The sequence below is a fragment of the Mercurialis annua genome, linkage group LG6 (genome assembly GCF_937616625.2).
Source record: "Mercurialis annua linkage group LG6, ddMerAnnu1.2, whole genome shotgun sequence".
Taxonomy (NCBI): Eukaryota; Viridiplantae; Streptophyta; class Magnoliopsida; order Malpighiales; family Euphorbiaceae; genus Mercurialis; species Mercurialis annua.
This window is the reverse complement of record NC_065575.1, coordinates 3,691,805-3,716,575: the sequence shown is the minus strand read 5'-3', so window position 1 is coordinate 3,716,575 and position 24,771 is coordinate 3,691,805. Positions and strand designations below refer to the sequence as shown.

At 30.8% G+C, this 24,771-nt stretch overlaps 3 protein-coding genes across 4 annotated transcripts; all 3 read left to right on the top strand.

Moving 5' to 3' along the window:
* Window positions 1-7,043: 7,043 nt before the first annotated feature.
* On the top strand, window positions 7,044-13,518 carry LOC126688251 (probable magnesium transporter NIPA3). Of its 2 annotated transcripts, XM_050382883.2 has the most exons (9): window positions 7,051-7,319; window positions 7,508-7,564; window positions 8,310-8,400; window positions 8,493-8,653; window positions 8,744-8,871; window positions 9,403-9,540; window positions 11,994-12,086; window positions 12,632-12,752; window positions 12,846-13,518. In XM_050382883.2, exons 1-9 carry the CDS (start codon window positions 7,190-7,192, stop codon window positions 12,974-12,976), a joined length of 1,050 nt encoding a protein of 349 aa, XP_050238840.1. In that variant the 5' UTR covers window positions 7,051-7,189; the 3' UTR covers window positions 12,977-13,518. The 2 variants fall into 2 exon arrangements, with proteins under 2 accessions (XP_055962234.1, XP_050238840.1); XM_056106259.1 differs by lacking the exons at window positions 12,632-12,752; window positions 12,846-13,518 and having other exon boundaries at window positions 7,044-7,319; window positions 9,403-9,547; window positions 11,994-12,085.
* Window positions 13,519-14,942: 1,424 nt separating this feature from the next.
* LOC126687460 (cytochrome P450 82A3-like) lies at window positions 14,943-17,150 on the top strand. The gene is made up of 3 exons (XM_050382023.2): window positions 14,943-15,451; window positions 15,629-15,645; window positions 16,303-17,150. The coding sequence occupies exons 1-3, from the start codon at window positions 14,998-15,000 to the stop codon at window positions 16,924-16,926; spliced, it is 1,095 nt and encodes a 364-aa protein (XP_050237980.1). The 5' UTR covers window positions 14,943-14,997; the 3' UTR covers window positions 16,927-17,150.
* Window positions 17,151-21,242: 4,092 nt separating this feature from the next.
* On the top strand, window positions 21,243-24,468 carry LOC126687459 (uncharacterized). Its single transcript, XM_050382022.1, has 2 exons — window positions 21,243-21,323; window positions 23,770-24,468. Exons 1-2 carry the CDS (start codon window positions 21,243-21,245, stop codon window positions 24,466-24,468), a joined length of 780 nt encoding a protein of 259 aa, XP_050237979.1.
* The last annotated feature ends 303 nt before the right edge of the window (window positions 24,469-24,771 follow it).

The following is a 24,771-nucleotide window of genomic DNA, read 5'->3' as shown; positions in this document are numbered from 1 at the left end:
ATGTATACTTTATATACATTATACTGTCTTTTTTTATACTTCAGAAATGCCAACACCTGTTATTATCAGTATTTGACATTACTTTTATATATTTTAAAATAATAAATACACGAAGAATACACAAGGTTTATATATTATTTTAAAATAAAAAAGTATGTATAAATTATACATAAAGTATACACGAAGAATACATAAGGTGTATTTGTTATTTTATAATAAAAAAAATACGTACAAAATATATATAAAATATACATGAATAATACACAAGGTGTATTTATTATTTTAAAATTACAAAATACACACAAAATATACACGAAGAATACACAAGATGTATTTATTATTTTAAAATAAAAAAAGTATGTACAAAATATACATAAAGCATATATGAAGAATACACAAGGTGTATCTATTATTTTAAAATATAAAAAAAAGTACGTACAAAATATATATAAAATATACACGAATAATAGACAAGGTGTATTTATTATTTTAAAATTACAAAATATACACGATTAACATAGTATATTTATTATTTTAAAATTAAAAAATATACACAAAATATACACGAAGAATATACAAGGTGTATTTATTATTTTAAAATAAAAAAATATGTACAAAATAAACATAAAGTGTACACAAAGAATACACAAGGTGTATTTATTATTTCAAAATAAAAAAGTATGTATAAAATATACATAAAGTGTACACGAAGAATACACAAACCATAAATAAATATGTGATTTCAATGTTGGTGTTATTCCTAATTGTTTCATCTCTTCGAATACAGCTTGTACATCTTAATATATATATATATATATATATATATATATATATATTGTATACTTTATTAAAAGTATAAAAGAGTACACATTACATATTAAAAAAGTGCCTGAAACAATTTTTTAAAAATTGTATTGGATTGATGGCATATATTAATAAATAATATAAATTAATAAATTAAATTAAATATAAAATATGTATATATTTGGCATATAAAAAAATGTACACATTGTATATTAAAAAAATGTATCAAATTTAATTATTTATATCTCATTATATATTAAAATTATTTGTATTGAATAGCTGAAATATAAATAAAATATAATAAAAGATCAGTCTCTATTTTATTACACTATTTGTATACTTTTAGTATAATTTTAATATACCGTCGTAGAATTTTAGTAGAATTTTTTGAACAACAAAAGCAAATTATTTTAATCATCATCTTCCAAGCAGTTACTTAATAGTGTGATGCATGTTGACAACCACCCAAAAATTGCAGAGAAATTTAATTGGTGAGACTATTTTTCCAATCCACAATCAATTAAAGTAAAGAATTTACTCATAGAATTAGTTGACAGATCCGGCAAAGACATCTCTCTTAAGAGCAATAAAAATTCTTGAGATTGGAATGTTTCCCGCAACCAATAATAATAATAAAAGAAAAAAGTGTACAATATCCCAAATTCGACTGATTAGCCCGAGATACAAATTTTACAGGTAAAGCAACATTCTTCCATTTTTGCTGCTAGTGAAAAACATGCCAATGACAATAATCTAATTGCTCACAATTTCTCATCCAATCAATAATTCAAAAACCACCCATTAATCATCAAGTAATCAAATTCCCAAATCAAAAAACACCCAGTACAATTAATCAAATACCCAAATCAAATGACCAAAGGCTCTTGAAGTTCTCCGTACCATCACCGGTGAGCAGATAAGGAAACTTTTGACTGTTTTGTAATTTTTATGGTTAAAAAAATCATTGCGGCTACTAAAAACGGTTCACCGGTCAAAGAACGGAATGAAAATTAGGCCGATGATGGTGGTGGAGATGGTTGACTGTGGAAAGTGACAGCGGTGGAGGTGGAAGATACAAAATGGAAGTATTTTAAGGATAATTTTAATGATAAAAATGGTTGTCAAAAGTTACGTGCTTATGCAAAAGAAAATAGCTAATCACGTGCTTATACAAGACATAAACTTTAGATGCAAATAATTAGGCTGATCACATATTTTTGTAATTAATTTATAAAAACAAGTGCTCAGCCTAATTTCCTCTTTTTTTTTTTTGAGAAAAATTGACAATTGCACAACTTAAACCTAAATAATCACATAATTACGCTTAAAATTTTCCATTTTGATAATTAGCCTTCTCTTCTTTTTTCTTGTAAAACTAACTTTCAAATATTAGATAAATACAATTTGAGCTGATTAAGGTAACAGTCAGCTCATTATCTAAGATTCTCCTAAAATTGCTCTCAAATTTTAATTGAACGAAAATCTTACCTACTTTGCAAAAAATTTGAATCCATAAAATCAAAGATGTTCGGTTCTTCAAAAAAGAGAGATTACACAGAGAATTTAATCAAAAAAAAAAGAGAAAACAGAATTGATCAAATGATTTCAGCTATTTGGAGATCATATTCAAATCACGAAGAAGGAAGTTAATCTGATCTAATAAACTGAAATCAGGTAAGTTTATAATTGATATTGAAATTTATAATATAGCAAAAGTTGTGATCGGCGATGAAATTGTATTGAATTATGTAAAATTGAACAATGAAATTCAAATATGTTTTTAGAATTATTAACATTCTTTTTATTGATGAACACTGTCAAATATTGAAGTTAACCAATAATATACTGAAGGTACTGATTAGAAATAGGTTATGATTGATACTAGTTTGTTTAATGTGGGTATGAATTGTATAATAAACGTGTGCATATATTTTTGAAATTATAATATTGTTTTTATTGATGATCACTGTCAAATTGTGAGGTTAACCAATGGTATATTTTAGGTAATGAGTAGAAATAGGTTATGATGGAGTCTAGTTTGAGTAATATGGGTATGAGATGTATAATAGACGTTTGCAAATGTTTTTTATGTAGGAATGACGACATTGAAAGTTAACTAGTAGTATACTAACTATTGTCTAACTATATACTTGACAGGTTATACCATCAGTAACCTTAATATATAGTGTAGAAGATGGTGGTGACACTATGACAATTAAACGAAAAGAGAAGGATTGCACTTGTGGAAGGTTTCAAATCGATGAAATCTCGTGCTCACACGCCATTGCAGTTTTCACCAAGTTTCATTTAGATCCATATCTATATTGTTCTCAATTTTTCACTAAAGAAAATTTTATGAAAGTTTATGAGACAGTTGTTTATCTCGTGCCTAGTAAAAGTGAATGGGATGTGCCTATTGAAGTTGAAAGTATTGAAGTTCGACCTCATATCGTTAAGATACCAGCGGGGCGGCCAAAAAAACAAAAAATAAAAGGATATTTGAGGGAAATGAAAAAAACAAATGCAGCTGATGTAGACAAAGGGGACACAACAAGAAGACTTGTCAGGATATACCGAAGTAGAAATATATTTGTTAGAAGCATTATTACATTTTTTAGATTACAGTGGGTCATTACTTGGTATATACTTAGTTGTATTTTTATGATTTTTACATTTGTTCTTATGCAAAATGTTTTGACACTAAAAGAAAAATAAAAAGACAAATTTAGTAATAAATGAATGAAGTTTGTATTATAGAAGATAATCAATGTAAGATGCGTATTTGACAAGTTTTTTTTTCATAAGAACGTATAATTTGTTATCCAATTCGTAAACAAAGGTTAACCAAAAAAAGACAAAGTATGTTTTGATGTAATTATATGTTGTTGGTCTACCAATATAAAACCAAATATATGCCTAATAGTATAACACCATGTCCAGAAAGTAATAAGATTAAAACACCATATCCAGAAAGCAATATGATTAATATGCCAACTAGTATCCAAATGTAAGCCAACTGGCACCCATAATGTATAGCATGAATTAATCTTCCAACTATTACCCAAATGTAATATTGCTAATAAATCACTAACATAATAAAAACTGATATCATAAAATTCAAAGTACACATTATGCTAAGACATGTTGAGGAATTTTCTTCGGTCTCCCAGACTTCATTTTCGGTTTTAGTTCAACCTCCTCGTCGTTGTCCAAGTTCTTTTCAAGCTTCATCCGTCCATATTGATATAAGAGGCAACTAAGACGTTCACGATGTAATATTGCTAATAAAGTACTAACATCATGCCCACCATTTTAAAAATGCTCCAAAAATTGGTAGAGCAGATTCATAATCATCTGTAGGTCTCTCCATAGCGTCATCGGCCCCGTCATCAGATTATTGGATAATATACTTTGGGTAGCTTCTGAGGATGAAATCGATGACATCCTCCTAAACAAACATAGAAAATGAATTAAAAAAAACATTAAACTTTAATAGTTTACTTGTGGTTAACCATCTAGTAACCAATTGGTAGCACATATCAGTTAAATGATGGTTAACCATATAGTAAATAATGGTTAACCATATAGTAACTAATGGTTACAGAAATTTAACTAATATGTGCTTAACACATGAAAAATAAGAGTGTACTTAAAATTCAAAGGTTTACCATCACATGAGCGTAATGATCATTCACACTCACATCGCTCTTCAACTCAGACAAGACATTTAACACTTCAGTAAATTGCTTCTCAACATAGGACTTGAATAAAGAGAACTCGCTATACATCTTTCGGATCTTTCCATTCAAATTGAAATCCCTATGCCCAACATGAGCTAATTCCTCGAAGACCACTTTATGTTTTCCTTTCAAGAACATAGCATCTAACACAAGTGATGATCTCTCTTTCCCGGTTGGCTTTAAATTGCGCAATTTCAGCTGCATATTCAAACCGTTAGTATCAGACTTGAATAGGAGGTACACCAACCTTAATAAGAAAATGATCCGAAGGTTGTATTAAATAATGCAAATCCTACATATAAATTATTTTAATAGCAAAAATTAGTAAATACACACAATCAAAGTGATTAACTAAAAGAAACAATGAACAATGGTATAATTTTTTTCCAATTATTACTGAAACAAACCAAACACTTACTAAAACGAATCATACACATATAACAGAAAACTGTAAATTTCCAGTAAAAGTTATAAAACCGTATAAGCAAATGTTGCAAAAATTTCAAATACCTTTCTAGGCAAATGTGCATATGAAACATGCCTATTCGTCTTCTTGGGAGGGATTACGAAATCCTTAAAGTCACTGTTGTCATCTTCATGAACAGCCTTTTGGCGATTCTTCACTGTCACCGGAATTGCAGCAAAATTAATTTTTCTTTTGCTAGAACTCGGATTAGATTTCGATTTCTTTATTTTTGCGGGGAGGGGGGGGGGGGGGGTTGGAGGTTGACCTAGTTGAAACCATTATGAATTCGAACTGTGAAACAACTATTGAAATGGGAAGTTTGAAAAAGATGGAAACCGAAGAATGAATGGAGAAAAGGAAGGCGAGAATCTCGCAACAATCACGACATGTAACCTCTAATATTGTAGAACCGTATTTTTTTCATTTTGAAAGTATAAAAATTGAAATTGAAAAGGTTAAAAATCGAATATGGAAAGATGAAATGACAATTCTCAAGTTTCAAACCTAGGGCCGTAATTCTCTAAATAATTTGGACTAAGCCCGTAATTCTTCTAAAAAAGTCTTTTTTTTATAAAAATATTTATTTTGACCTAAATATTTGTAAAAATACGCTTATATTTTATATTTAAATAATTCAGCAAATACCCATTATGAAGTTCGTGTACTGTTAGTTTCAATTTATTTAGTTTTTAATAAATACTTTATATTTAAATGATCTCATAACTATTTATTTTATACGTGGTCCTTTTATGGATGAAAACTGAAATATGCAACCAAACATGAGTTGAAAAAAAAACATTTATAATTATCGAGAAATTAGGTTGTTGTCGGAAAAAGTCTTGGCTTTCGTGTTCCTTTTTTCAATCTAAGCACATTTTATCGAGCATGGCATTCAAATTCAACTCTATATTTTTTTGGCTTGAAAAAGTTCAACCTTTCATTTTGTGCCATTTTAAGTTATGTAAGCAGCCAAAACGATATCTTTTTTGCAAAAAAATGCCTAAAAATGCCACCTTTGGTAAAATGTGCTTAAATCGAAATAAACATAAAAAGTAAAGAATCATTTGAAAGAATAATCCTCCTACATATATTACCGCATTTAAAGACAGCTAACCTTTTTTTTTAAAAAAAGATAAAAAAACATTTTAAAAAAGAGAAAAAAATTTACATATTCCCCTAACATTTAAAATTATGGACCATTTATGTCTTTATGGTTTTAAAAAAATGTACATTTTTAAATGGATTACTTTACGCGCCACTAATGTTTTTCTAGAAAATAATCATATATCCCCCTAACTGTGTTAAGTTTGAGGGTTTAGTTAGATGCATATATTATATACACTCTTTTGAACCATGAGCCTAAAGTTAGGGGCATTTTACAACCTTTATCCCTAAAAAAAAATGACACCAAACAATTTTTACAGCAAATAGATTTTAGATTAGGCCTAATATCTTAAAAACCCCCGACCTTTTAGCCCCTTTTCAATCATACCCTGACGTTGAAAATTTGTCAATTTTACCCTATTTTGCATTTTTGTGTTTCAATTGTACCCTGAAAAATTAAATTAACGTCTTTTGCGTTTGAAAATTTGTTTAAAACATTCTCCATGTCTCGCATATATTGATTGTATATTTTTAAAATTTAATTAAATTAATTAAGAATTTTAATTAGTGTTAATTTGATTATGGTTTTTAGTTAGTTTTTAAAAATAAAGGACTTATTTGTACTTTTTTGAATAAAAAAGAATTTAATTTCATGTTTAGACTTAATTAATTGAATGATTTCATCATTTAAGTAAAAAAATTAACAAAAATTAAAATATAGGGGTACAATTGAAAACGAAAAATTAAAAAGTGGGTAAAATTGACAAATTTTCAACGTCGGGGTGGAATTGAAAAAAAGTTTAAAGGTGAGGGGTTTTTGAGTGATTAGGCCTTTAGATTAATTATGATGACTCATATTTACACACGCTAGCTGTGTCCTTAATTAATAAATTAATTCATAACAAACAGAAATAAGTGGGTCACAAAGCATATTCACAAATTGCTGACAGAATAATAATATAAATCTTACAAAAAAAATATGATTGGTTGATTCAATTGATTGACAGATTTCAATGAACCAAAGGAAGAAGAAGAAGAAGAAAAATCAGAACCAAATACAATTCTGAATTCTGAAATGGGTAACTCTAAAGATAATTTAGTTGGGTTTATTTTGGCGTTGTCATCAAGTGCTTTTATTGGAGCAAGTTTTATTATCAAAAAGAAAGGCCTTAGACGAGCTGCTGCTGCTTCTGGTGTTCGAGCTGGTAATTTTTCTTTATTTTATTGTATATTTTTTGATCATGAGAGACGGGGAAGCGTTTGCGGGAGAAATTGAAGCCACGATTGCTGCTTAGCGTTTATATTATTTGAGCTATAGCTGTTTATTATGTTATTTAGGGGTTTTTTGTTTTGTTTTTCTCTTAGTTTTTTTGGATTTGTTTTGTTTTGATAGGTGTTGGTGGATATTCTTACCTTTTGGAGCCCCTATGGTGGTTGGGCATGTTCACAAGTAAGTTTTTTTTCCTTTTAATTTTGTGTTTGAATTAGAAAAGTTGCAATCTTTTCTTTACGGGTATTGATCAACTTTGGAGGATTTGGAGATTGATTGTTATTTCATTGAGGGTAGAAAGTTGTGTCAATGGTTTTCTTTGAATTTATTGTTAGATTCTATTTAGCATGAGTCGGATGCGCGGAAAAGGGTCACTTGTACACGGCTAAACAATGTTACTTTTAGGTTTTTAATTTTGAAAATGAAGTTTTATGTCTGAAATGTCAAGTTTCCGACACGTGTTCGTAACATCAAGTTTCCGACACGTTTCCCAAACCTCAAGTTTCCGACACGTTTCCCAAACCTCAAGTTTCCGACATGTTTCCCAAACATAAAGTTTCCGACATGATTCTGAAACATAAAGTTTCTGACATGTTTTCGAAACATCAAGTTTCCGACACGTTACCGAAACATCAAGTTTCCGACACGTTTTTGAAATGTTTCCGAAACATCAAGTTCCCGACACGTTTTGAAACGTAAAATGTTAGATCGAATCAAGTATCCATGGTATTTAGGTTAGATTTAATGATTCAAGAATATAATTGAAAAAATTAAATAAGCTTTTGTCCTGAAAGCAGTTCAAATGTAGAATGTGTTATGCTAGTCAAACTGTTATAATGGTAGTTTGTTATTAAGTGAATTGAGCTTTGTCATTCCTATTGGACGTATTCACTGAGAATATCTCTGTTTGTATTCTTTTATGTAGTGATTATTGGAGAAATTGCAAATTTTGTCGCTTATGCATTTGCTCCAGCAGTTCTCATCACCCCACTTGGTGCTTTAAGTATTATTATCAGGTAGTTTCTCAGCATTTCTGCATATATTTTTCTTTCAAGTTTATTCGGTATTCTGTTCTAAAGTTATGCACGTTTCTTTGAATGACGTTTAGTGCTGTGTTGGCACATTTTATCTTGAATGAGAAGTTGCACAAGCTTGGGGTCTTGGGTTGTGTTATGTGCATTGCTGGTTCAATAATAATTGTAATCCATGCACCTCAGGAGCATCCTATCACTTCCGTTCAAGAAATATGGACTATGGCGACTCAAACAGGTTTTTGTGTTTTATTATTGTCTGCCTTCATTTCCTTTTCTGTTATTACTACTTTCAGTTCCTGGTTAACCATATTGCTTTCTGTCACAGCTTTCTTGCTTTATGTGGCCTCGGTGATCGTTCTTGTTGTTATTCTAATTTTCCATTTCTCACCACTTTGTGGGCACTCAAATGTCTTAGTTTTCACTGGCATCTGTTCATTGATGGGTTCTCTTTCGGTAAATCATTTGAACCATTAATGGTACTTTGATTTTTTCTTTTATGTTTTAAATTTTACTCAAATATGTTATTTTGTTGTAAGATCAGGTATAACGAATATCAAACATGTTGGATTTTTTTTTCTAATCATTTTCCAAACTTAAGTTCAACTTGAGGAGCTTAACAAAATTCTGTGCATGGTGTTTAGCTGATATAGTATTAAAGTTCAACGATTTTCTTTGCTTGAACACTTGTAAAATAATTTTTCAGACTTAATTATACTAAACAGACTTTTTTTTACTTGGTACTTGTTTTAGTTAAAGAGTCTTGTCTTGGTGAAATTAATCAAGTAATCATAAAAGGATTGTCATAAATTGGTTAGATACAGCCCACATCTTTACAGATTATCTAATGATGTAGCTTTGACTAGTGAATAGCTTGGATAAATTTCTCCCATTGGCATTGGGATGGAGCACAAATGGAATTTTATTTCTCATTATTCCTATTATGCAATGGCTCTGAATGTATGTAAATTAGCGTTCTATGTGCAGGTCATGAGTGTTAAAGCCCTTGGAACTGCTCTAAAATTGACTTTTGAAGGAAACAACCAATTGCTCTATCCAGAAACATGGTTTTTTGTGTTTGTTGTTGCTACATGTGTCATCACTCAGATGAATTACCTCAACAAGGTTGGTGGTGAGATTCCCGTGTCTGTTTGTTTCCATTTATTAGCTTTTGATGTTCCTATGTGCAAAATTGTGCAACCGCAAGTTTACAAATGGTGCACCAAATATCAGCTCTTTATCATTTTTTTTACTCTTCGTTTAGCAACTTTTTCCTGAAGATCTTCTTGATTCTAGTTCGTTTGATATATTATATTTAAAATAAAAAAAATCCTTGATGTTTTGGTGACCATGTCTCTTAAACAAAGAGCTTTTGGACATACCACACGTAGTAATAGTAAAAGTTTATTGTTATTTACACGGTAGCAAGCACTGGAACAACTTAAGTAGTCAGTCAGCATTTACAAGAAAGTAATATACTTCTCCAATATATTAGGCTCTTCCAGAATTTATGGTATTTAAGTCTGAACTCTTGAGAGGGTGCTAATGCCAGCATTTAGGGAATCATAGGTTAAGATGCTGGATATGGCTTGGATCATCACTATTTGCTGGTGTTCTGGTCTTGTAATGGATGAAAGCGAAACAATGTTTGTGTAGGAGTTCCTCCAACTCCCACCAAATTTGAAAAACGGAAAGGTTAAATGGAATCATCTTTTAAAACATAATTGCTAAAAGATTAAACATCTTTATGCACTTGTCGTTTTTAATGCTTCCAATTTTTCTCAACACACTGCACTGTCATTTTTTCGCTTGTGTTGCTACCTAAAGCTCTCCCATCACCTTAGAGTTCAGAGCTTTCTTGTTCTCTGTTTTATCTTATTTTCTTTTGTTATCATAAGATCAATCATTAACCTTCTTGAATCTAATGCCGAAAGCTAATATATATGTCATTCCCAAATACATAGACACCAGAATTTAACATCATTTCTGAGGCTGAATAGTTTCCTCCAAATTTAACTAGCTTTATGTGTACTTATTTGTAAGGAAAGATAGTTTATTATTAGATCATACACTACTTAATAAATGAAATGCATTGATTTCTTTAATTTCCATTCTATGGACATACTGTCAGCATTGTAGTATATAAAACACAATGAAATATACATTTCTTCCGCACTTTGTTTAATTTTGGATTTAAGTCTCTTTTTTGTTCAATTTATGAATTAAATTCGAAGAAAGAGCAATTATCAGAAAGAAACACTGAGCATTTTGCGCATGGGTTGTGGAGGTCCGTTTTCAATACAACACATGACAACCAGTGCGGAGTTACATGAATATTAACACGGACAACGAATCAATAATTGATCAAATAAAAGTCAAATAATCAATATTTCCTGCTCATTTTTCAAGAGAGTTTGAATTTTATGTGTATAAACAGATCAATTCTCCATTCAGGGAAGAAGACAGTGAGCTTGATTTGTTCTGTACACTGTGTCTTGTTTTGATATGATTGTTTTGGTTTTACTTTGAAAGCCTCTCTGTTTTAACCTGGGATCAGCCATGCAAGGATTTTTCGGAATTTGTAAGATTTAATTTCAGAGAGGTCTTGATGTCCGACTTGTAAAGTTTTAGCTTTTCTGATATGTGCAGTTGACATTAAATTCTGGCCTTCTTTTAAATACACAATTTTTTAGGCTTAGAAATCTATCAAAGCTTTTAAGTTAGCCAATGGTCCTACTAGATGTGATTTTTTTAGCGGTCAAGGGCTTTCTGATCAAATTTCTTTTTGATTCCACGATATGGCCTTCAATCTACAATATTTTATTTCGTCCTTTTCTCCTGAAGAACTTCTACTCTAGCACACTACTGTAAATTAACAACAAACATAATTTTCATTTGGTATTATAAGATGTTCCGTGTGTTCCTTGATTTTTTTTTTAAATTCTGTCGTGTTTTTTAAATTAGACGAATTGATGACCCTCTTGATTCCATGAATTAATAAAAAATTGCAATTTCTCATTTTATCAAGGCTTAATCCCCAAAAATCCTCCCACCTTTTAGCCCCTTATGCACCCTGACGTTGCAATTTTGTCAGCTGCATCCAAATTCGCACCTTTGAGTTTCAATTTCACCCTCAAGTATTAAATTGATCTCTTCTCCATTTGGAAAAAGTTAAAATAAGTCATTCATTTGTAACTTTTTGTGTGGAAAAGAGTTCAAACAAGTATTTTATAAGGGTTTTTATGAATTTTTTCCGAGTCCAATTTGATTTTGAGGGGTGCGTGCAGCTGATAAAATTGCAACGTTGGGGTGCAACTGAAAAGGGGTAAAAAGGTGGGATTTTTTTTGGTGATTAAGCCTTTTATCAATATAATTTCCTGTTTGGTAGAACTTAGAAGTTTAATTGTATGCTTTACATGATGAAGAACTGCCCTCTTGGAGTTCAATCAGCTATCGTGTTTGAAATTCATTACATCCATTGCGCAGTGTTATCTTCTTTTTGTTAACATGATGTGAAATGATGCAATCATTATTTCACTGTTAATACAATACTCAAAGCTTTAGTTTTAATGTTTCAGGCACTTGATACATTCAATACTGCGGTTGTTTCGCCCATTTACTACGTCATGTTCACATCACTTACAATTCTTGCGAGCGTCATCATGTTCAAGGTGCTATTATATGACAACTTAAGATAATGGATATCACTCTCTTTTATTTTAAGTTGAATTCATTATGCGAACTTTGTTAAGTGGAGGAACATCATGTTGCAGAATGCCTCCTTATATCAACTATACGACATGTTAACTAACTGTACTGAATGCATAAGCATTGTTTACCTAATGTGTCATTTGAAGCAAAGTACTATGCCCCTTTTGTGCCCCACCGAGAGGTCACACACAGTTATTAGGCTTCGGTTAATAATAAGAGTTAATTGCTATCACCCCTGAGCTTATGTCGAAATTACTGCAACCCAGCTAAAGGAAACTAATGTGTGGGGGAAATTAGTGAAAATTCGGAAGGAAATTAAACTCAGGGTGATAATAATTAACCATAATAATAAACCTACTTCAGAGTCTAGGCCTAAATTTCAAAGTGTTGATGTCTCAAGTCCAAATAGTAGAACAGAGTTCCCCAGGGTAGATAGAGAATTTAGAACCACATATCTAAATGAAGTGGGATGTAAAAATCTGAATGGTAAAGTTTTTCATCTCAGGACTGGGCTGGCCAAAGCATCGGAAGCATTACTTCTGAAATATGCGGTTTTGTTGTTGTGCTTTCCGGTACTGTCTTGTTACATTCAACCAGAGACTTCGAAAGAACAACTTCTTTTAGAGGTATCTGAATTTAGCGGAATAAACATGAATTATATTGGATTTGTATTGTTCGATAATATTGAATAACTCTTTGTCTACCTGACATTCTAATAGGAAATTCAGGTAGCTATGCACCTTTATCTCCTACACTGTCTACTGGACTCTGCAGCGGGAATGCAGAATTTATGAAGTACGAAGAGGGAGATGCTCCGTCTGCCGATGATATTTGCTTTCGAAGACAATAGATGACAAAAGGGACCCTCCTGCCTCATATAGTCGGTGCAAGGCAAAGTTTTTCTAATCTTCATCGCGTAATGCTAGCTTGCACTAATCTGGATACATCCAAATTATTGTTAACAGAAATTTACAATGCGGGTTATTGTTTAAGGGTTCTCAAACTTGAGCATCTTCAGAAAATCAGTTCTGAATCTATTCTTCATACGGAGGCGTTCTGGAAATATATTTTTCATTCCAAGACTGCTGGTGAGAGGAAGGGTTTGTTCAATTTCTGAAGTATCGAACAAGCGATATTGATTTAACGAGATCGAGAAACATTAGTGAAAGAGTGAATAGTTTTATAGATATGAATGTATATGCATGTGGACGTCGAAACAGAGGGAGTTGCAGGAATAGTGGTCAGTTGTTCATAGATGTGTAGATTGATTGTCTAGAGTTGCAGGAATAGTGAAAATTTGTATTCTTTGATCAGTTCAGCCAAAAATGTACAATTTCTGAAAATTATAAATATTTTTTAAAATTATTAATAGTTCTGTTTTTTGTGTCGCAATTTGTTTTTCTCAGTTCGACTTGGGATATCTGTAAGAATATTTATATCTCGACTTCAAGAATCTCGTGTTCAATAATGTACCTCGATGCTATAATAAATGAAAAGAGTATAATATAAAATCTTATGATAAGAAAATAATAATATAATATCATATTGTGGAGACCTACCACTAGTTCTATAATTTATGTCATTATCATATTTTTTGTCATTTTATAATTATTATCCTACGTCTCCAAACAAACTCAATGGAGAATTTTCTTTCCTTTCCACCAAACAGTCTGGCTCCGGCCACCGTTGTTAATTATTATGTGTATTAAAGTATAAGGGCTTCAATATAATTATATGAGTTAAACTTGTATTTAGCCATTTAAGTTTCTGTTAAGAAAACAGAAACAGTTAGGGAGTCAGTTAAGGAAAGAGCCGTTATAGTCAGCTCAGTTATCAAAGCTTCTATATAAGCTTCTGTATTTTCTTCTTGATTAATTAATGAAAATACTCCGAATTCACTCAATATTCTAATAATGTGCTCATTTAAGAGATCATATTCTCGCATTTACTTCTTCCACCCATGCTAGTGCGACTCCTTCTCCCTAAGACGGAAATTCTTTTTTTGACATCCCAAATTTTGGCAAATCGCTTAGCTTCGATCATCTTCATCGCAAGAGGGTTCAGTCAGTGAGCTATTACATTTAAATTGTTGATAACAAACGGCTGATTATATTTAAATTTAGGTCAAACTCATCTTTAAGTCCTTTTATTTTAAAATTTTATTTATTTGTTTTGTTCTTCAAACTCCAATCTTTATTAAATCCATGTGCTTAGTTTATTTTGATTTGTAATTATTTTTTTTGAATATAAAATGAGCATGCATTACACTTACCGTTAAACGCGCATGCATGAGGTCGCATTTAAATGTACACCTAACTCGACATGTTGATAAAATAAACCACATCATCAAATTTGGAGAGGATATCCGGATAAACAAAAATTTATAAATATAAGGGCCTAATGAATAAAAATATTTAAAAAATAAAAGGATAAATAAAAATTTAAAAATGTAAGGACCTTTTGTCATTTTAGTGTAGAAATTGTTAACCACTTAACAACAACTAAGCGTCACGCTCACAATTTATGTCCATAAAAGCTCCAATAAAATTAAAATTGAATAGTAAAAACTAAAAGCATTTTGTATTTACTTTTTGTACCAGATTTTATCTAATCATTTTGTATTAGGACTATAAAGCAAAATATTTGATATTATTTACAATGTAAAAATTTAAAGCTACGATTTGATAATAATATTTTTAAATTTAAATGAAATGAGTATAGTATAAAATCTTATGATAAGAAAAATAATAATTAATAGGCGTACCACTAGTTATATAATTAATCTAAAGTAAGGTATAGTCGTTTTATAATTATTCTATAAAGTCTTAAACTTACACGATATGTATTACCCTAATTCTCCAAACAAACTCAATGGAGAATTTTCTTTCCCTTCCATCAAACACTATGACTCCGGGCACCGTGACTGTTACCTTGTTAATTATTATATGCTCATTTCTTTGGCTAACAAGAACCCTGTTAGCTAAGAAAAAGAAAGCAGCACCAGAAGCTGGCGGTGCATGGCCGCTACTTGGCCATCTTCATCTTCTAGGAGGGCCGCAGCCACCGCACATAGTGTTGGGAGACATGGCGGATAAATATGGTCCGATCTTTAGTATCAAAATGGGGATACATAAAACCCTAGTAGTAAGCAATTGGGAAACTGCTAAAGAATGTTTCACAACTAATGATAGAGCCCTTGCCGATCGTCCCAAACTTCTTGCCGGAGAGCTTTTGGCTTACGATCATTCTATGTTCGCGTTCAGCTCGTATGGAAATTACTGGCGTCAAATGCGCAAGATCGCTACACTCGAGCTTCTGTCCAATAGTTCACTGATCATTTTTTCGATTTGAAGTGGTTGAGTCGTATTTTTTAATTTTTATAAGAAATTGAATCATACTAGCTTCTAGTTCAAAGTCGAGCCAGTTGAACTCCCTTAAAGTTTGAGGGCCTGTTTGGTTCAGCTGTTTCTTATAGCTGGTGGCTGTTAGCTGTTGCTGATAGCTGTTAGCTGTTGGCTGGTAGCTGATAGACCATTAGTGTTTGGTGAGATTTAATTAGCTGTAGCTGTTTATATATAAAATGACCGTAAAGGGCATAATTTTTGTTTTTATATATTAAATTATGAATATATTATATCATATATTATTTAATAAAAGTATTAATAATTATTTTTTTATAAGAAGCAATATTTAGTTTAAATTTATTTAGATATTTTTTTTATAAATCTGTAATAAATATTTCAAAAAGTTATTAAATTATATTTATTTTAATATAAATAAAATAATTTTACATACTTTATAAATGATTAGAGTATTTAAAAATAAGTTAAATAATTTTATATATAAAAAAAGGATATATTCTAGTAAGGGTAATTTTGTCTAAATAATGAAACAGCTATCAGCTGTTGGCAAAAAGCTCCAAAATGGAGTTTTTCAAACAGCAACTGTTGGAGGTTCAAAAAGCTCCAAAAAGCTCTGAAAAATTTCTCACCAAACACTTTGGTGAAGCTTTTTGAAAAGCAAAAGCCAAAAACTCCACCAAAAAGCTGATCACCAAACACCCCCTGAATCAGAATAGAAAAGAAATAGCATATGCACTATTCTATCAATTAATTTAGCAATGACATTGATAATTGGTAGTTCTAAAAATTAAGTATAAGTATGTTTAACTTTCAGGGTCTTACTCTAGCAGCATCAGACACAACATCAGTTACTTTGATATGGGCTCTGTCATTGTTAGTTAATAACCCTCATATCCTCAAGAAAGCTCAACAAGAAATATATATTCATATCGGCAAGGAAATGCATGTACGTGAATCTGATCTTAATAATTTGATTTATCTCAAAGCGATTGTTAAAGAAACGTTGCGTTTATATCCTGCCGGTCCACTTTCTGTGCCACATGAATCCATGGAAGACTGCACCATAGCTGGTTACTGTATTCCAAGAGGCACAAGATTACTAACTAATATTTGGAAGATTCACCGCGATCCAAATATATGGTCGGATCCTTCAGAATATCGACCAGAAAGATTTCTTACGAGTCATAAAGATTTTGATGTCAGAGGTCAAAATTTTGAATTTTTACCGTTTGGTAGTGGAAGACGAATGTGTCCTGGAATTTCGTTTGCGCTTCAAATTTTGCATTTGACATTGGCTACGTTACTTCATGGTTTTGATTTTTCAGTTCCGACAAGTGAACCGACTAACATGACCGAAGCCCTTGGACTGACCAATCTTAAAGCAACGCCACTTGAAGTCCTCATCAATCCTCGCCTCCAATCTCATCTTTATCAGTAAACTAAATTGGCAGCATATTGTAAGGAAAAAAAATATAATTGTACTGTTCAATAAGTAATTTTAAATTCGGATAGTTTGATATCGAAGCTCATACTTCATTGATGATCGATACCCTTAATTATTATAATAAAAAATGTTGACATGTTCTTCAATCATATAATTCTGTATGATGATAGTCTTAATCATAAATTGTTATGTAAGCAATTTAATTGAGCTTTGAAACATTGCTGGAATTTTTTTTGCTTAGTCTATCTTATTTATTTGGTGCACTTTTCACATGTAAATAGTGTTGAAGTGGGAGTATCCCACATTAGTTATTTGTGTGTAAATTCACATATATTTAAATATTGATTGGACATCTCTACTTAAAATTAATTGATTTTAAGATAAAATCTCACATAGTATCAGAGTTTTATAAATTCACACAATTTGAATTTAGCTCAGCCCACATGAGATGCGTGAGGAGGAATTAATTATTCGGCCCGGACACGCTATGCGTGAAGAGCAGTGTTGAAATGGCAGTATCCCATATTGGTTGTGTGTGTGAGTGGACATGTATTTAAATAATAATTGGAAATCTCCACCGTAGTTTATTATTTTAAGTGTTTACTAAAAATACATAGTATTTATTATTTTTATTCATTAACTTTCATCATTGACTAAATTCATGTCTAAGCCTATGTTTTTCCACAAAAAATTATCTTTTTTAAATTTTTGGCTTTCATGTAGTCCATATTTATTTTGAATTTTTAGATTCTTTTTTGGATGAAGAACAAGTGCGCATTACGCCAAACATGAAACGCATGCAGTGACAAAGCCACATTTGAAAACAGATGGTCACTTGACCACCTTTTATATAGAGAATTACACTGAAATTTTATATTTATTAGGCTAATTTATATACAACAAACTCTTTTATAACGTAAACTTTGACCTTTTTTTTAATTTGATATTAAATTATAAAATTTGACTCCTTTAAAAAAAAATTCTTTCTTCGCGCCTGAATGCATATGAAATCAAATTTAAATGTCTAACTAACTTGTCGATTGTCCGTCGTTGCTTTACTTTAACTTCATGTTACCGGTTTATGTTGCAGGTTTGGAGCGGAAAAAACTCGACATATTGGCAAAACTAGCTAAATCATCTATAAAAAGGGCCAGATAAAAAATTTATAATTATAAGAACCTATTAAATAAAAAAATTGAAGAAGAGAACAGATAAATTAGAATTTTAATATATATAAGTTTTTTGTCATTTTTGACGTAAAAGTTTTTAGTCATTTAACAATGACAGAGCTATATGCTTATAAATTCAGCCTATATAAAAATTTATTATGTTAAAATTAATTTATTAAATATAAAACTTTAAAAAGAAATTAAAATTAAAAATGTGGAAGTCTTTTGATGTAATTAGCTCCATAGTCAAAAAATTTATCTCACCAATTCAAAGCAAATAATATAACTTTATTTGTATCAAAAATTGCTTAAATGCATTAAGTAAGTGCATCGAATCCACTTTTCTAGGGGCAGATTGTTGACGAAATGAAAAAGGTGCAGAAGATTTAAAAGAGAAATAAAAAAAAAAGCTTAATTACTTAAAAAATCCCCACCTTGAAACATTTTTTCGTTTATACCCTGATCTAGGAAAAAGTTTATTTGTACCTTTTTTTGATTTTTTGTTTTCAACTATACCCCAAAATTTTATTTTTTGACAATTTAATTAATAAAAGGATGAAAACATTAAAAATAATTAAATAGAAGGGTTATATCATCTTTTTTCTATTTGAAAAATACAAATAAGTTAAAAAAATGAAGGATTATTTTAAGATTTTTTCTAAATAAAAAAGTTCAATTTAGTGCTTTAGGGTAGAGTTGAAAACGAAAAATCAAAAAAATAGTACAAATGAACTTTTTCCTAGGTCATAGTATAAACGAAAAAATATTATAAAGTGGGATTTTTTTAAGTAATTTGGCCTAAAAAAAATCAAATGTTCTACTATAGCCAAGCTATTGTTGGCCGTTCAACGAAAAACAACTATAAACGCAATATTATTGAACCTACTCCTCTAAAATTACATTTATAACTCGCGCTTCATTTTCTATGAATAAATAATTAAACAATGGAGCAGTTGTTGTGTTGTGTTATTTAGTATATTTTATATAATAAATCAATAATATGTTTACTATATTATGACATTTAATGATAAATAATGATAATAATTGATAAAAACACGTTTTAACAAGACTATAATAGTGAGCCGAATCCTGTGAGTGTTCGGCTAAATAAGCTTATTTCAGGATTCGTCCCGAATTAATTAGCAATGTGTATCGACAGGGATAAGACGCTCATCCGGGTTTCACCCAAATAGGTATTGATCGAATTCTCAAGGAGTCGGCAATACTCAAGAGATCGGATCCAAAGTCAACTACAACGCTATAATTTCATGGAGAATATATAGAAGATGAGCTCTTTTATCTATGTCGAAAATAGTCTCCTGAAAGAGATTAAAGACTAAAATAGGAAGATATTCATATTTAGAACTTTTTATTAAATAAGATTTGATCGAAGATCATGGTACAAAATAGGGATCACTTCCTACTTCAATTCTACTTCCTAAAATAATCATTTTTCTTCTAAGACTTTACTAAGTCAGATCTCACTACTTTAAAAGGAACTGAAGTATACCTATACACACAAATTAAATACTCCTTCTGTCCCGTTTAAGAAGGGACAAATAACTTTTCCACATAGATTAAGAAAGTATTAGCTACTATAATATTTTCTTAATTTACCCCTATTTATGATAGTGTTAGATTTTGTGTATACACTAATAGTCATTAATTATGGAAAGAGAAAAGGGGTAAAAAAGGAAAATTCATATAAATTGGCACAAAAAAACACGATATGGCCTTCTTAAATGGGACAAATAAAAATGAGATATGTCCCTTCTTAAATGGGACGGAGGGAGTACTATTTTTTCAGCTTAAGCTTAAACTGATTTAAGTATTGGAGAGCGAATCGGACCACCACTATCCAATTAGCTATCTACCTTGATTCACAGGTCACGACCGTTGATTGGAGCACGCAATCTATCAATAATTAATTATTAAATTATCACGAGCACTCATTAATCTGTTGTAAAAATAACGTAGTACAATCGTTACATGAAATAAACAATCCTATAAAAATTAAAATAAATTTTTTATTTTAATTTTATTAGTGATAGTAATTTTTTTTTAATTATTAGGGAGGGGAGAACGCTTGTGGGAGGAATCGAATCCACGACCTAGCAGTCTGCTGCCCAGCATTTAGACCATTTGAACTATAGCTCATTTGTTTATGCAATTTATTTTAATTTAACTAAAAAATAAAATGTAAAATTTCTTTAAATTGAAAATGTATTATTTTATCGAGAATTTTTTAGATAGACCGAGTCTACCACGTCATTCGTAGACTAAGCAACTCATAATGCAACACCTGATTAAAATGATGGTAATATCGTAATAATTATGCAATAAATACATTCAAATCTTAATGGTGATATTATAATATTATCATCATTTTAATGAGGTGTTGTATTATAAGTGGCTTAATCTACGGATGACGTGGTGGACTCGATCTACCTAATAATTTCTCTATTTTATCATATTCCAATTCAAGAGTATGGTCTTATTTAAGAAATTTATTCCTAAACAAGACCTACGTACTAAATAAGAATTCATTTCCTATTTGTACTCATATGCTAAATAGGAATCTCTTTCCTATCCGTACTCTATAAGGTATTCCTCCATATTCACTATAAAAGAACTTTAGATATTTTTATACATAAATCGATTACAATTTACAAATAATACTCTCCTAGTTTCAATGGTGATTTAAGCATTATAGTGCTCATCGGACAACCACCGTTCGATCAGTAGTCTAACAATTATTTTGCAGGTTTACACCCATTGAGAAGACAGACTCCATCAATTGGCGCTATTTATGAAAAAGGTCTTGACAAACTTCAACCTGAAGAAGTTTTTTTGAACCAAAATAATATTGAAGGATAAATTCCAACGGGATTGACCCCAAAAGCAAACGACCGGCGAGAGGGAATAACTCAGATTTAAGAATCACAAAAAGAAGAGAAAATCCAGCAAACATAAATAACGAGAAAGATGATAAAAAAGAAGACCTCTTTGAAGAAACCTTCTAAAGAGTAAATGAGAAAAAATCAAAAAGAAATAAAAGGATCACCGTCAAGAACAATCCATATGATAAAAGGAGGAGAAATGAACGACTACCACCGCAAAAAGAGACAAAAAACATCAGATATGAGGGAATTGCCTTTACTAGCATTAACATTTAACGCAGAAGATTTTAGACGCATTAATGGCCTGCACAATGACGCTTTGGTGGTGGCAATGCCATTGAAATTTGGAATGAATAAAGAATTTTAGTAGACGAAGAAAGCACAATAAAACGACAAAAAACTACAAAGGCTTCGGAAGAACAACGACAGAATTAAAACGGATCGTCATCCCACTCACGAGATTCGAAGGACCGTCCATTAACCCCCTGGGTATAATAGCCCTATCTGTAAAAATCAGATAGGAAAGGAAGGACAAAGAAATTGCCACACTCTTTAATATAGTGATATCGATCTTTTTTATTGCTTTATAATAAAATAAATGACCGACTCATTTTCATCTTTTTATTTTTATTGGTAAATCTGTCGACGAAGCGCATCAATATATATACAAATTAAGAATCAGAGATAGATCAAGACCTTTTAAGATTGAAGAAGAAATCGTTATAGGTTATATTAGTTTTTTTTTATATTTACTTTACAGTGATTGTCTTTCTTTATGAAAATTTTGCTGTTCTTTCTCTATGTAAGATTTGTTTATTTTTTTATGAAGAGTTTATGAGTTTTCTGTTAGACAGAGAAGGATTGAATCTTATGGTGTTAGAGCAGTTATGTAATTTTCATTTTATTTTATAAGGCGATCTGCGAATTAAAGTTTGCATCTTGTTCCATGTCAGGTCATTAGAAACGGCTATACACTTTCTAAATTCTTACACCTGTAACTGCTCATTATTATTAATAAAAATTTATTCGATTGTCAAAAAAAAAATTAGGAAAATACAACGAATTAAAAGTAGCAGTCAAGAATAAAATTAAATTTATATTAAAAAGGTATAATAAAAAGAAGATATTTGAAAAAATATTCTCATAAATTTTAACTTCATTTATTAGCCATCAATAGGAAAACACAGTTCACATATCTTTTAACGTTTGTTGATATTGATATTTTTTCATTTTTGGAAGTTTATTGTTATTATTATATGGAAATAAATGGTAATTAGCCATCAATATTTCAATAGAAAAGCTTCATTAGCCTTTCTATCTTAGGATTTTTTTAATTTATTAACAAATTAAAACAATTAAATTAAACCACAATTTTTTTATCCATTATTATTTAGAAACATGCAGCTTAATAAAAAATTAAATTATTTTAAACTTGTCCTCACCCTATAAGAACCATCAAGCTGAACGTTATGCAATATGCAAAACTTTCTTCTATACTCTCTAAAAGTTATTTTTTTTGGTAAAAATACTGAAAACTCCCCCACTTTTGAATTTTTTTTCAATTTCACCACCACCTAGGAGAATTTTCAATTGCACCCTATTTAGGATTTTCAGTTTTCATATGTACCCCAAAATAAAAAAAATTTATAATTCAATTAATTTAAGGATAAAATTATTAAAACCAACTAAATAGAGGGATTGTATCATTATTTTTTTCCATTTGAAAAAATACAAATTAGTTCTTCATCTTTAAAAATGTTCAAACAAATCCTAATAATTAATTAATTTTTTATATTTTTTTAAAAAAATTAAATTAAAAAAAATAAAAAATAAAAAAAACCACCACCGGTGGTCTGTTAACAGACCAACGGGTGGTGGTCTGTTAAGAAAGGACAGACCACCGGTGGCGGTCTGTCCTTCTACAGACCACCATCGGTGGTCTGATCAGAAAGGAACAGACCATCGATCGGTGGTCTGTCCTTCTACAGACCACCACCGAGTGGTCTGTTCAGAAAGAAACAGACCACCACCGAGTGGTCTGTTTTTCAGACCACTGTGGTGGTCTTTTTAAAAAAAATTAATATATATTTTTTGTATTTTTAACTTTTTTCGTAAATTAATCTCGTTTTGGGTGAACGTGTTTTTTTAATGATTTTTAACCTTTTTAAAAAATATTATTTGTTAAATTTTAATTAATAAAAAATACGGACCATCGAACATCGAATAATTAATAAAATAAAATAAAATTATAAATAATTATTATTTGTTAAATTTTAAGGTTTTTATTTTTTTTCGGAAAAAGGATTACAGTTTTTAATTTAAAAAAATATTAATAATTAATATAAAATAAAAAAAGTAAAATCATTAATTGTTGATTTTTTTTAAGAAGAAGGCATTTTTATAATATTAATAACATTAACATCTAATTAGTATATAGGCTGAAAATGAAGGATTAATTTGAACTTTTTTTAAATAAAAAGAGGTCATTTTAGTCTATAGGGGTACAGGCGAAAACTGAAAACCCTAAATAGGGTGTAATTGAAAATTCTCCTATGTGGCGGTGCAATTAAAAACAAAGTCAAAGGTGGAGGGTTTTTAAGTATTTTTGCCTCTTTTTTTTGATAAAAAATATACTCTCTAAAAGTTATGGCTTATTATCTAATTTGTGTCCTAATTCTAAGCGCAAGTATAAGTATTATAAACTATTGAGTTATTGTACATTTTTTTTATGTCTCAATTCTCATGTTTCATGTGTATTTTGTGATCAGGTGAGGGCAAGGTGTGACAATGCTCATGAAGGGTCGACTGAATACTGGTATGAAAAGCTGAGAAATACCCCGATTCCGGAAGTTGTCCATGGGATCCTGGTTACATGTAAAAATTTAGGACTCAATTTTCTTCTTCTTCTTCTCAATTTTACTCTACAGCTAATTTTCTATGTCAAAACAGATTTGGACATCACTTTCTGGAATATGGGAGCCGATGATGATTTGGGTGCCTTTATGTTAAACGACACTAAGGTGAGATACGACCATCCACTCGGAAATATGACAGATTCGGTTGCTTTTATGTTAAATGATGTTAATTGGAAATATGATCATCCAGTCCATAATATGACAGATTTAGCTGCTTTTATGTTAAATGATGCTAAGGTGAAATACGACCATCCAGCAAAAAATATGATCGTCGAGAAGATTGGCTTTACCGCTTTTTTCTTGTACGATGATTTTCGAGTTGGAATGAAGCTCAGACTTCTTCCCTCTAACCCTGTAAACAGTGCAAAGATTTTGCCTAGACATGCTGACAACTCCATCCCGTTTTCTGTTGACCAGTTACCCTGGATTCTGAGAAAGTTCTCCATCAAGCCTGGGTCTGTACGGGCCAAGATGATTGCCAATGTAGTGGAGGGATGCCGGTCACAGATTAAAGGAGAGCACAGACAATGTGTCAATCCATCGAGGAAATGATAGACTTTTGTCTAACTTAGGCGGGGACTAATGTTGGTATCTTCATGAATGAGCTTGACTCTAAGCTGAAGGTGGAGGAGTATACTATGATGCGCACAAGAGAGGTTAGAAGAAAAGCTGTTGTCTGCCACAAACGGGTATACCCATTTGTTGTGTATTACTGTCACATTGTAGATGGCACCACCATTTTTTGACTGAAGTTCGAGGAGTTAATGGTGCCATGAAAAACAACCACCGCTTTACCCTTGGAAAACGATGCTAAGATGAAAAACGATGCTAAGATGAAAAACGACCATCCAGTCC